The 13,786-nt window shown below is 39.0% G+C and overlaps 1 protein-coding gene across 1 annotated transcript in view; it reads left to right on the top strand.

Moving 5' to 3' along the window:
* The first annotated feature begins 1,275 nt into the window (after positions 1-1,275).
* Positions 1,276-13,786, top strand: part of PITPNC1 (phosphatidylinositol transfer protein cytoplasmic 1) — a 40,392-nt gene continuing 27,881 nt past the window's right edge. Inside the window, exons 1-4 of the mRNA XM_053995132.1 lie at positions 1,276-1,530; positions 3,582-3,730; positions 7,431-7,519; positions 7,963-7,970. Of these exons, the coding sequence (XP_053851107.1) occupies positions 1,441-1,530; positions 3,582-3,730; positions 7,431-7,519; positions 7,963-7,970 (336 nt within the window). The 5' untranslated portion in view covers positions 1,276-1,440. The remainder of the gene's footprint in view (positions 1,531-3,581; positions 3,731-7,430; positions 7,520-7,962; positions 7,971-13,786) is intronic.

The raw sequence follows: 13,786 nt of genomic DNA, 5'->3' as shown, positions 1-13,786 counted from the left end.
TCTCACTCATAAATTTAAACAAAATCAGTTTGGCCATCCTTATGCTGTTGCTAGCATGAACCTTGTTTCTTGTATGACTAAATCCCAACAGCAAACACCATCTGCCTGTTGAAGGAGCAGGCAAGTCACCACCGAGACAAAGTCTCACTCATTAGGGCTTAGGAAACATCAGGGCTGTTTTTCCACATTCTGTGCATTTGTTTATGGAAGTTCTTGCTCTGATATTGAATAAATTTTCCCCTATTAAACTGAAGAATTTACAAAGAGTTTTGCTCCAGATCCAAATTCATATCAGGTGCCATTGTGTGAAATTTTACTGAAGTCGTTGAAACAGTAGATGGTCTTGGAAAATTATCTTACAGCTAAGAACACAGAAATTCAGACTGTGATAGAGCGACATAAATAGTAGTGGCACATCAGTTTACCCTTGCAGGAATAATGTGTATCAATTACTGTTGTGAAATGATTCTTAAGTGCTATTTCTCCACAATATCCATAGGAACTAAGAAAAAGCTGTGACTTTTTATTCAGGCATTTAAATTCCAGCAAGTTCTAAAAGGCACATCTTTGCCTTGGATTTTATTAATGTAAATAGAAACATACACTTGAAAAAAATGCTATTTTATCTGAAATAATAGTTGTGCGCTCTCTGATTTAGTAAAGTACTATTATTTTGGAAGTTAACATTTTCCATTCTGCTCTAGAACGATTTTAACATTTTGTACAGTAGGTAGAAATAAATGAATAGCACACCAGAGTGCTAAGTTAGCTACTTTAAAGTACATGTACAAATATGTTTCTTTGCTGAATGCAGCTGCTTTCCAGCAGGACTGCCCGGCCACTTCAGTCGTTGTGAAAGGTCACAGAATGGGCTGGGTTGGAAGGGACCTCAAAGCTCCTCTTGTTCCAACCCCTGCCGTGGGCAGGGATGTCACTCCCTGGACCAGGCAGCTCAGGGCCTCATTCAAGCTGGCTTTGAAGGTGGGTATTTCTACTGGGCTGGTGTCAGATCCATAGCTATGGAAAGTCATCGCCTGCAGAAGGCGAGGAGCAGTGGGGTTCCTGCAGGAGAGCTGTCCAGCAGTGGTGCCTTCTGTTCCCTTCAGCATCTTCCAAATGGGAGGCACCATGCTGGGCTGCCTGGATACCTTCTGTGAGATCGTGGGTATGACTGGAACGTGTGTGATTTTGAGCCTCAGCAGAGGAAAACCTTCCTTTAGGCACTGACTGTGCAGCATCTGGAAAGCAGTTGCTTTGACAGCAGTGACCCCATCTGCAGAGTGCAGTGGGCACAAGGCTTAGCCCCCTTAAACTTCTGCTCAGATTCATTTACAGTCTTTGGGATTTGATATCTCGCAAGCGTTTTATGGTGGGGTGGGTCCATGAAAGAACAACAACCACTGTTAACAAAACGTGGTGGTGTGGGGGTATCTCTGGTTCATGTTGCTGGAGCAAATGAAGGCATCAGTACAACCCCACAGCTGCATTCATCTTGATATTTCTGAGCCAACATTTCCAACAGAAACTGAGGTGTTTGTATTTGACCATTAAAACTGAGAGCAAAATTGCAAAGAACTACGTGGACGTAGGAAATTTATATCTGCAATTATGAAACACTTTCCAGAGGTGTCCATGGCAACTAAAATTCATAACTTTATGGGATAACAAAAATCCCAATAGAGATCATGATCGAAATATTGACTTTATGTCAAACTGTAATTCCTCTCTCTACCCCTCATCTAACCTTTTCATATTCCACAGGATACAAATTACTGGCTTCTTCCTTTCCATTAGAAGATAAGAACCTTATCACCTTTCCTCTTTTCTGCCATCCTTATCACTCTACAGGCAGGAAGTCTGTGCTCCCAGGTGGTCTAATTGATACACATCTAATTAAAGGCAAAGCATTCTTCTCAACTTGTATTCAGCTTTTAAGTGCGTTGCTTTGATTTCAGAGGTGAAGAACAGCTCTGTGTGCCTGAAATTTACTCTTTTTCAAACTACTAATTGGTCAAATCAAATGTACTATAAACTTTGCCTTCACTGTGCACCAATACATTCATTTTTGTTAGAGAAAAAGAGAAAACAATTTGTCATGGTTCTAGTTAAAAGCTATGTGTGAGGTCTGCAGCTCTTCAGAGCCTTAGAGATTAGGACAAAATGTTCAAATACGATGAGATAGAGAAAAAGCATTCAGTAGAGACAAAGGCAGAGAAGTGGATTAGCAAGTAAAACAATTTTAGGACTTACTCTCTTAAATCAAGATGCAAGTTCTGAATTTCTTACCTTCTTGTGGCCTGTTGCTGTAGAGGAAAAAATTGGGCTTATGCAAAATTGAGGAACTAATATAGAGTGCCCTCCATCCTCCTATTCCTTATCATTTTGTTTAGTAAGACTGTCTTGTTGCCAGTTGCTAATAAGGTTTGTGAAGGTTTGGGGTTTTTTCTGAGCTCATTGTTCCTTTGATTTGGGCTCTTTAAAGTATGTGATAGGATTGCTGTTATAATATGCAATAACCACAAGAATCTCATCGAGTTTTCTGAGGACAGACTGTCACAAGCCTTTTGTTTGCTTATGCTGAGCTAGTACTTGGCAGCTTGTGTGGTAGCTCAGCCATTCTCTAAATTAACAGGTTGTTCTTTGTGTATGAAGGGGGATTGATGTGATTGAAGTGATTAGCATGTATATGCCTAAACGAATTGCTCTGAGGGAGAGAGGTGTCCAATCAAGAAAACTGGATAGGTCCAGAGACCTATCAGGGTTGGAAGAACCCTGGTATGTTCAAGAGTGTGCAAAGGACTTGAGAATAAAATTTCAGACCAGAATATGATTGGGAAAGTACAACTTTACTCTAAAACCTTTGTTCATGAAAGTTCAACAATGTATTTTTGTTAGATTTCTTTGGAGGCAAAAGCCCTGATGCAGATACAAGACATAGTGAGAAAAAAAATCAAGTGCAACAATTTGTTTTTCAGTGATAGCAAAGTTGGGCCAATTCTCACAGTGTTTGGCTTCCTAAGTTACTTGAGAGTCTATAGAAAAATGAGCATTCAAGTGCTTAAATGCATTTTAATAATATTGCCAAGTGACTCTAACATCCTTTCTCAAGGACTTGGAGTCTATATGTTTTTTTCTTAAGAGCTAGTGCTCCTGTTTCTGTGGATCAGCCATAGTTACCCCAAATCATATTGCAGGACTTCATTGTGTTGGCAGGGCAGGAGAATCCTGTGTCCCACTGAATTTTAGAGTTCACCTGCTGCTTAAAGTCCCTTTACATTTCAGCATGTGGAAGCACTAGATTAACTGTTTACTTAGTTCTTCACTAATATACTTACAAATACAAAGTCTAATAATAGAGGACTGGCCTAATTCTTTACATTTGTATGCACACAGGTTTTATTATTTTTTTTCCACAAGTGATGCCATGGACTTCATAAGATAATGGGAGGACCCCAAAAATACTGGTTTTCACCTTTAAACTACCTTTTATTTACACATAGTTCTGTATCATTGATTAAGATTGGTTTTTGAACACGTGTAAGATAAAACTAATATACTTTGTTCTTGGTTTTGCCTTACAGTACAGAATTGGACAGCTGTACATGATCAGCAAGCACAGCCATGAGCAGAGTGACCGAGGGGAGGGTGTGGAAGTGGTGCAGAATGAGCCCTATGAAGATCCCAACCATGGCAATGGTCAGCTAACAGAAAAACGAGTCTATCTCAACAGGCAAGTGCAGTAAAACTGCTTCTCCCAGCATGGACTGTAAGAAAAATTTGCAAGGAATGCAGGCAACAGCCTTTCTGTTTCAAAAGATGTTCACATGAATACATGCTGCTTCCTGGTAGCCATGGGGAGGTGGGATAGATCAGTGGCTTGGAACAGAGGAATTAGCTATTATTCCTTCTAGAGCATCTTCTCCATGAGAAGGAATTATAACGTGGAGTTCAGGATATACTGAAAATCAGAACTTTTGTTTTCTTTTACACTTAGTTGTTTGTCATTCTGTTTTCCAAAATTGCTGGGGAGGGGGAGCCAAAAAACTAAACAACAAAACCAGCAAAGTCTCAACCTCCAAGAAAAACAAAACTGAACCATTGAAAAGGTTTAAGTTTCTCTCATCTCATAATTATGTCACAAAGCCAGCATTTTTGCTGACTGTATTCTGCCTCAGCAAAGTTAATTAACATTATGAATGACCATTGTACAATGTCAGCCTCCTGGATCATTAGGCTTAAAGACATGGTGGAAAATTTGGGGGTTTTCTCCCTGAAGTTCCATCATTTCTCAGAGTGAAGTGTTTGTCTTCCTATGCTGAAATGATACTGCCAATAGAAGGTCAATGTCTCTACTCACAGGCTGGAGATGTTCAGAGATATATATTTGTGCAATATGAGATATATTGCACAATCTGTTTTTTACTACTACTGGTTTAATTGAATATCACTGCTTTCCTGAAGTTCTTCTTTTCCCCTGGGCCTGTTTCATTGTATTAAACTTATGCTCTGCAGCATTTTTGAAGTGGGCATACAAACACTGAGACTATTGCTTCTACATTACAAGTTCCTCCTGCACTGCAAACCTGACATATCTAACCTTAATTCAGGACAAATTGAATCACCAGTGATGCTGCACACACACACACACACACACACACACACGAGTTCAATAACATATATCTTGCCAAAATTTAATATTATTGTGATTGTAAGTGTTCTCTCACAGGCTAGATATAGGACTTGGGGAAAATCAATATTTGTGTTCCCATAGTAAAGCTCCCACAAGTTGTGGGTTTTTTAAAAAATGTTTCTGGGTATTTCTTTCCTGCATGTCAAAAATAAGGCTTTAAGCACAGAAGAGCATATTCAGAATTGCCACTTCAGGGCAATTCAGAATGACCACAAGAACCTAGAAGCCATGTACAAACTATACATGGGAAGCACGTGATTCCTGGTAGTGCAGGCAATGGAACACAGGATTTCTTAGCCAAAGATGGGTACAAACATTGACAAAGCAGATCTTTGTGCCTACAACAACTCAGGACAGTTACCTAAAGCTGTGGTGGATATTTGAAGTCAGGTTCACTGAGCTGACTGATAAGTCTGATTCCTCCATCACCAGATTTGCTATTTGAATCTGGGTGTGGTGTCACAATGCCACCAGACATTGCAGTAGTGTTGTAGCTTTGTGGAAAGGATCAGGATGTTGTCAGGCCGCTGTGGATTTTGCTGGGAGGCCAGGATGTCTCTGGAGGATTTCACTCAAGATGATGTGCTTCCATACAGGATGTGCTGGAAACTTCTCCTCTGCCTGCCTTGCTGAGGAACACAACTTCCCCCAGCACAATTCTCTCCTTCAGCTTTTCTTCTGCCTGGGCCCACTGCCCTAACAAACTTTGCTTTCCTCTATTTTGATCTGAACTAATATGTCTTAAAGAAATTTGAGACTGAAGTTCATCTGGATAGAGGAGAAATAAGGAAATAAGGAAAAAAAAAAAAAAAACAAAACAAAAACAACCAAACTAATGTGATCCTCACACCTGTGCTGCTGAAATAGAGATAATATCTTTTCTTGGAGTGGACCTTGGAAGAATTCATGTGTGTCTGTGATTGGGACTTGCTAGCAATTCTGAGTATAATCTGTGTTTTGCTCATAAAGTTATTTTTTTCAGGATGTTCTGTACTGGTGAAGATAGGTAGACAGGCAAATATGCTAAAAACAACAATAACAAAAAAAAGAGCAGATGTATATTTTCTAGTGTCAGTATAACCTTAGTTATATTTAGAATTATTTATTGCCTCTTCTCTCCTGCTGGAGCAATGTTTTCAGAAGCTGAAAGTCTGCATCTTCTGGTATTTATAATTTAGGCATCAGAGTAAAGTTTAGCAGGGGTAAGGGAAGCATTCGTAAAAACACTGACAGAGGCTGACAAAATAAACAGAAGATCTGATACAGGGAAGTCTATTATGCAGGATGTAAAATACTGCTTAAAAGTCTGTACACAAGAAAGGTTTATGTAAAGAAAATAATCCAGTTTTGAGCAATGTCATCAAAGAGCAAAAGTCAATGCTCTTGGCTTTGAATCTGTAGATAATGTACCAACATCTGCATTTTGCCTCTGCACAAATAAAATATTTATATGTAGCCAGATCATGGTTAAATAAGCCTTAATGATCCCAAATATATTTTCTTCAGAATTTTGCTAATATGGAAAGTTAATTTACTTTCTGCACACAGTTATCTAAACAGAACTATTTCAAACATTTACACTTGGGAGATTGAGGTTTGGAAGCATCTTCTGCAGTTCAGTACAGATTCAGTCTTGGCCTGGGTGCTCTGCTCAGTGCTTTGCCAGACCAACACCATTTGAACTGAGTCCCCCAAGTACAGGGATACTTGTGGTGTCCAAGGTCTGCTGTCCTTGGAATAACTAGTTCTGCATCTTTGTTCCTGGCACCCTCAGTGCTTATAACTGAAGTCATTAAGAGAGGTTTGAAAGATGAATTAGAGTGAGCTTGCCTTTTTTGAATATTCCTTTGTTCGTCAGTTTTTGGTACCCTCTGTGACCAGAGTGCTGGAAATGAGAAATCCAAGAGCCAAGGTAAAAAAATGCTGCCACCCTTCCATAGTATTATTCAATTACCCTTTAATGATCCCTTCAAATGGTGCATCTATGTCTTTGATTTCTGATTCTGCTGCCTTTGTACCACTGCACTGGTGAGTTTTCTTGACAGAACGAGCTCTGAGCTGTAATGTCAGTTCCATTAATTCTCTTCACTTTTGTTATTTACTTTTCCCATCAGCAAAATGGGACTAATGCTGCCTACCAGCCTCACGAGGTGTTTTGAGTGATCTGTTAATTTTAATATAAAAGCTTCCTACTCAGGAATTGGCGTTGGTAGTGTGGGAACAGCTGCATGCCAGGTGAGCTGAGCACGAAGGTTTCAGGGCTGGCAGAGAACACGAAGGAAGAAAAAAGAATCTGTAAGAAGAAATAATGGATTCGGGATCGAAGTGGACTGAAATCCCACATTTCCTCCTGACCTCTTGTTAGAGAGTGCCTCCCTGTGGCTGAGCACACGGTGCCACCGGGACACCTTGTTTGGCCTCACCTGTGCAGTGTGGCCAAAGGTTCCATCCAGGCCATGGATTCCCAACATGAGCAGCCTCAGTTCAGCCCACTCGAAGGTTGTGGCTCTGGCCCCGATCTGCTCCCTCTGTGAGGAGAGCACAGCTGAGGCAGAAAATGAAAATGCTCCTGAGAAGTCTGGGTACAAACACCTCACAAATGACGGGCACATTGGGAATATCCTCATTTCTACAATACACATAGAAATAGTCATAGTATATTCTAAGTCATAATACATTCTAATAATATAAATCATAAGTCATGAGATATTCTAATTTTATATTTTCTTTTTACTTTCAGCAAACTGCCTAGCTGGGCTAGAGCGGTTGTTCCCAAAATATTTTATGTTACAGAGAAGGCCTGGAATTATTATCCTTACACAATCACAGGTAAGGAATGTGGCAGAAATGATTGCTGCTTTGTGGTTTGGGGATGGTTTAGTTTATCTTCAGAAGCTCCAAGTTACATATTGAACTACAAGCACCAAGTCTCTTTAACTCCTGTGGAACTGGATATATTTTTCACCTTATATTTACTGGCATCAGGAAATGAAGATTATAAGCTAAGGATAGGTAAAAACAGGAGTGTTGTATTTATGCAATTTCTTGCTTGCAAAGAAAACATCAGGTGCTTGGATTCTGTCTGATTTGTGTCCCTTGTTGTCCCTTAGACTTTAGTCAAATATAAATCTGCAGATGATCTGACACAATCCTTTTATTACTAATGTGTGTTTACTGTAAGGATCTTGCATCATTGTTTTATTTCACGTTTCTTTTTTTTTTTTCTTTTCTCTCTTCTTTCTTTTTTTTACAACTGGACAATTGGAAATCAGAATACACAGTAAGTTTTTCTTTCTCTTTTTATTCCAAAAATAGAAAAATTATGTAAAATATATTAGTGGAATCCAATCTGATTCCTTCTTAATGTAACTTATTTATAATGCATTCAATAGTGAAACCTTTATTTTAGTTATTTGTTTAAGCAATTTAAAGGGAAAATTAAAGTAATTCTAAGGGGATCCTAGAAATTATTTGTCTTTATCACTTCAAAATGATTTGATATGTTTTTACTTACTGACTGTAAGAAAGAAAACCTTCTATTAAAAAGGGTGAGGCTTTTAAGGTTCCAGTTGTTACATGAGACATGAGAACAGATTTTATTTATTGGCTTATTAACTTATAAAATGCTCATCTCTGGTATAGTATCTGGGAAACTGTACAATCTGTAGACAAAATTAAAGATAATCTGGGCACGGTGCCCAGAAAAATCAGCTATTCCCTCTCACAGAGCTAAGGCAAAATATAGCACATAAATCATGAAAAAAAATGTTTAAATATGCTGGCCTCAATAATAGCAATAAGTTTCCAGCAGCCTTTGCAAGGTGAGGAGGTTCCAGGTGAAGGGACCTTTCAGAGACTCCTGCTTTGATTTAGCTTGAACTTCTAACTGCAGGTAAAACATAATGCAGATGTTTCTCTTTAATTCTGCAGTGCTCAAAATGTTTGTGCAGACTTTTTAAAAGCTCATAAAGCGCAAAGAGAAAAAAAACATTCCTTCCATAAAAAGAAAAAAATGAAGGGATTTAAAGGCTCAGATCTGAAAGGTAGAGACCAAGAGTTGAAACTGTGACAACCCAAAGCAACAAACTGTGCTTTCCAATATGTGCTACAGGTACTTAGAATATTCATTTGCTTGACAGAGGAAACACAAATGTCCCAGAATGGGCAGCAGTGATGAGGGACAGATTCTCAGCTGGTTTTGCCAGAAGAGACTTTTGGTAGGGTCTGTCAGAGTTCACATTAATTAAGGTTTACCTTTGATGGCACATTCAGTTTTAGGCTGGGAAGCTGACGTTTGCTGTGTTGCACTGATATCTCTCCATGGTAAATTTTTTCTTTAACTGAAAGTAAATTTGAATCTTTTAATGTGATTTTTTTTTTCTTTAACTGAGAGAGTCAAGTGGGGATGATGCAAAGGATGGTGGCAGACAGAAATATGTGTCTAAATTTGAATTGCAATACATTATTAAAGCCAAACAGCAGTGCTGTACTCAGAGAATCTGAATCAGGAGGTGATCTCTGATCTGGTGAAACAACACCTGGTGCAGGTCAGAGGAAGGTACAGCTACAGAAATGTTCAAGAGCATCAGCAGAAGTGATTGCAGAGTTGAAGAGACATGTAAAGATTAAATCAGTCCAGAAATTTAGAAGGTAGGCAAAACCATCACTAAGTGACAGTGTAACTGCCTAGGGGAGCTGGGGACCAATTACCATGGTGCAAGGAAACAGAACTAGAAGTACTGGGAGGAGATAAGGGAAACTGTATTTCAGACAAAAATCTAAAATATGTATTAATGGAGCTGATAGGCTATGAACTTATCTTCATGGAAAACAGAGGCAGTGCCTTTGCCTCCAACTGTTGAATCGAGAACAAAAATGTTAAACATACCACTGGGAATAATTGCTATCCTTGTCTGGAATATTTCTCTAAATTTGATCTTCTGTAGTCATTAGAGAATTCTGAAAGAAAGAATAAGCCCACAGACATTGCCCAAAATTTGTAAGATAGCCTGGAAACCCTTTTCCTAAAGATCGTAAATTCTCTCTGAAGGATCTGTGGGAAATGGTGAGAGTCAAATTGAGCCTCATTTCAAGGAAAACTCATTCTAAAGGCAGGCCAATAACTGGATAAATAAAGCATAATCTTATCAAGTCAAGTACATACTGCTCTGTGGTATGTTCACACCTTATTAACCTTGTAAATTCCACTCTAAATAAAGAGAAGGACCTTAAAGGCTCAGCATGTTATTTCAGTGTGTGTTAGTGGTTTGGAAGAGGATGTGAACAGCAGACTGAACCTTACTGACAGGTTTTTCACTTGTAAAATATGTAAGCTGTTGAGAAGTAGCATTCAGGCCCATACTCTGGCATTTAGAAATGAAGTATGGAATAATTTCATCAATCTGATTCTCCTGGGAATATTATGGAATTCATAAATATGACCTTCTTAAAGACCCAAAATTAGGACATCTAAGAAAAAATGCTCATCAGGCATTGAAAAATAATTTTCAGAATATTGCTCTGTGCCATGGTTGTATAAAAAGCCAAGCACGATTGGATGCATGAAAACAGGAATGGAAATTACACTGTCATGATATTAGTCCTCTGTAATCTGGATCCAGTTATGATGGCATCTGCTTTAAGCAATGGTATTTGTTACACAGCAACCCCCTAAATCTGACAGCAAACACCACATCTGCTACTGGCTATTGACAACCATGTTAACAACATGTAAAGCAAAAGCCACACTTAAGATAATGAGTTTTACAGAACTATTGCACAAGTGATGCTTTTGTGGGGTGTAATTTGTGCTAGAGGGCCATGTCAGGAGAGCATTTGCAAATGCACCTCGTTAAAGCTGCCATACAAAAGACTTCCTCTCAGGAAGACAACACATGGGGACTGTCCCAAGGAGTGCTGTATCAGAGCTGGAGCTAATCCTTGAAAGCTTCCTGCTGACATGGAGAGGGAGGAGGAAGTCAAAAAATACTGTCAAAGCTGAAGCCAAAGGAAGTCATCCAGATTTCGGGGTACTATTTAGGGAATAAGATGTTCCTGTAAAGTTCAAAGTTTTAGTGGTTGGGGTGTTACTTCAGACCTGTATGTGAGAAAATGTCTTCAAGACAGACACTGGAGCTGCTTTGGTTTTGATCTTGTCATTAGAAACCTGACAAGATATCTTGCTAAAATACATGTTTGGGTTTTATCTACAAATCCATTTATAGTGTGATTAGGTTGATTTAAGATATTAAACACAGGATACCATATTTAGGATGTAGCAGAAATGCAGCCCTATAGGAGTAACTCCAATGGATTCCACTCCATAAGCAATTCCAGGACTTGGGTGTGGTCAGGTGCCTCCTGCTCAGCTCCACCTGCTCCTGGGGAATGGGTGCTCTTAGCTGCTGGCTTTAGAAAGAATTCCTTTGCTGGTCAGGGGCTGGGGCCTTTTTCTCTTGGAAGATGGAGACAAGATGCCTTGCAGCTCTCAACAACCCCTTGTACACCAACTAATCACAAATATGTATCTTCAGTGGAAATATGTATCCTGCAAATATGTATCTTTAATGGAAAATATTTATGCTATTCACAGTGGCAAGAACTGAACTTTCAGGAGGCTTTGTTACTTTTATTTCTGAGGTTGCCCAGCAAGATTAGAAATAATTAACTAGAAAGCAAACTTGTGTCTACTGCAAACCAAACGAAAAAGAATTGCATAGAACTAAGTTTCTTTACCTGCACTGGGATATTGTTAGAAAATAAACAGCACAGAGCAAATATCCATTCAACCTGCTCAAGTGACAGTGGAGATTCTGGACAAAAAAAGAAAGGAGCCTCAAGCAAACAAACAATCAGATCATGTTTGTTGACTAAACCATGGTACAAAACCTTCATGTGATCGAAGTACACTGAAAATGAGCCAAAGTTTAGCTCTCAAGTTGGAGTAGAAAGTGGTTAGGAAAAATACAAAGAGAATTTAAGCAAACTCTTCTGGGTTTGAAGGTGCAGTTCAAGTGTTTACCAAGGATCAGTTCAAACAGATTTGCCTGACCTGAATGGCTTTGGTGGTGTTAGCAATATTTCAGTTCTGGGGCCGAAATTTAAAAACAGCTGGATAATTTTTTGTGCATAATTTATGGACAAATGTTAGTTTCACAATTATATTGACAAAACAAGCATTAAAATGGCATTGTTTGCTCTGTACAAGGAGGAGGAGCATTCCTTCAACATGCCAATGTCCCAAACATCCTCATGAATAGAATATAAATCCAGAATATTTATGAAAATCAGTTATGGAACAGAAAGCAGGAGACAACAATTCCTTTGATGATTTATAACAATGACATTTATTCTTCTACAGAAAATGACTGAGGAAAATAAAATTATGTCATCTGGTATGTGTCAAGGCCCCAGAGTGAGAGTTGCTAAATGGTCCATTACTGACCTGCTGGTTTCTGATTACTTTTGAGAACAGACATGTTTTGTGCTTCACTTAGCTGCTGGTTTATCCATGAAGTAAATTATCTGGAAGGAATGTTTTTGTATTGTTATTTTTATAATGAGACGACTTGAGAAGGAAAACAGTTGTTTCAGATAAACATTGCTGTAGAGTTTTGTCCTGTGTTCTCTTTATCTGATTACCAGCCCTTGAAATTTGGATCTAACCCCTCACTCTTCAGGGCTGAAACTTTTCTGCAGCTTGAGGATTTGAACAGTCTGCATCAAAAATGCAGTACAAAGAATCCATACTGCAAGATTAGAACCTAATGCAAAGTTACTACTAGCATCCTCCCATCTTATCCCCCCAACTCAGAAAACAGTCTCACTGATGCCATTGTCCTGGGAAAACACAGATTTATTTCCCTCAGTAGAGGTTCCAGCAAAAGGAGGACCTCTGTAGTATTTATAAGGAAAAAAAAATTACATTTTTAGAGAGCTGCAAACCTGTATTCTCATTTAATAGCTTAATCCCATTGCAATGAGTAACTCAAACTGCTTGGGAGAATTCCCCTTTTTCCAGTACTGCCTTATTCCAAAGTAATCCAGCCCCCTCTCTGATGGATGGGACTGTCATTTCCACTTGTGCATGCGGCTTTTCCCTTCATTTCTTCTTCAATAAGCAGGTTACTGTTCCCATGTATCAAAGAAAGAGATCCTAAGGGAAGGCAAAGCCAGAGATAAGATTTTTATAGTGGTTGGAGGCAACTTGTTACTCATCATTCCATCTCCAGGTTATTGTATACAATACAAACAGTGGTTTTCTTCCTCAGCTTGTTTATGAGAGTTCTGCTCCCTTGTTTATTTTCAAGCCCTGTTTTTGCATTGTTCTTTTCCTTTCCACTCAACAGCACTTTTGTTTGCTGTTTGCCATCTTCCTGGGCTTATCTTGCTTTCCAAATTCTCCTCCCTCTCACTGAGTCACATCTTCCAAATGCCATCACCCTGCCCAGCCCTTTCCGTCTATTCTCTTCCAGCCTTGTCACCCTGATTGATGCTGGTTTGTGCCTGGGTGACCTGATCACACAGCAGCTCTGGGGGCTCACATGCAGAGCTGTCTGGGGCAATCTGATGGGAGTCAATAACTCCCCATTGTCCATTTTCCAAAAACCATTGAATTTTCCACCTTCCACCAGCCCACAGTCCCACATCCCCTTTATCGCTTACAACAAAGTTGGGACTCCATTTCCCTTTTTCAGGTTCTTGACCTTCAATAAAGAAATGCTGTTGTTACCCCCTGCGTACCAAAATAGTGCCCAAAAATTTTGAATTTAAAGGATGTGATATATGGGAGTGGAAAAGATTTCATTTGCTTGAACACTCATTGTAGCAGTCACTTTGTTCTTTGTCTTTAGGCTCCATGGAGATTGCTCTCTAAAGAATCCAGTTCCACCTGTGTTGTCAAAATAATGCATATGTGACCATATAAAAAAATCATCAGTCTGAGAAGTGGTGGAAGATGAGAGAGAACATTTACATGAAATGTCTGCCTTGCTGGGCTTTTATGTTAAGATTTAGGGAAATATGCTTCTGCTGCTTAAAAAAAAAAAAAAAAAAAAAAAAGGGATTAATTTTTACTGTACAGAAATAACTGCCAAG

Source organism: Vidua macroura, chromosome 19 (assembly GCF_024509145.1).
Source record: "Vidua macroura isolate BioBank_ID:100142 chromosome 19, ASM2450914v1, whole genome shotgun sequence".
Classification (NCBI taxonomy): Eukaryota; Metazoa; Chordata; class Aves; order Passeriformes; family Viduidae; genus Vidua; species Vidua macroura.
The sequence above is the reverse complement of the archived record's forward strand: the minus strand, read 5'-3'. Positions and strand labels throughout refer to the sequence as shown.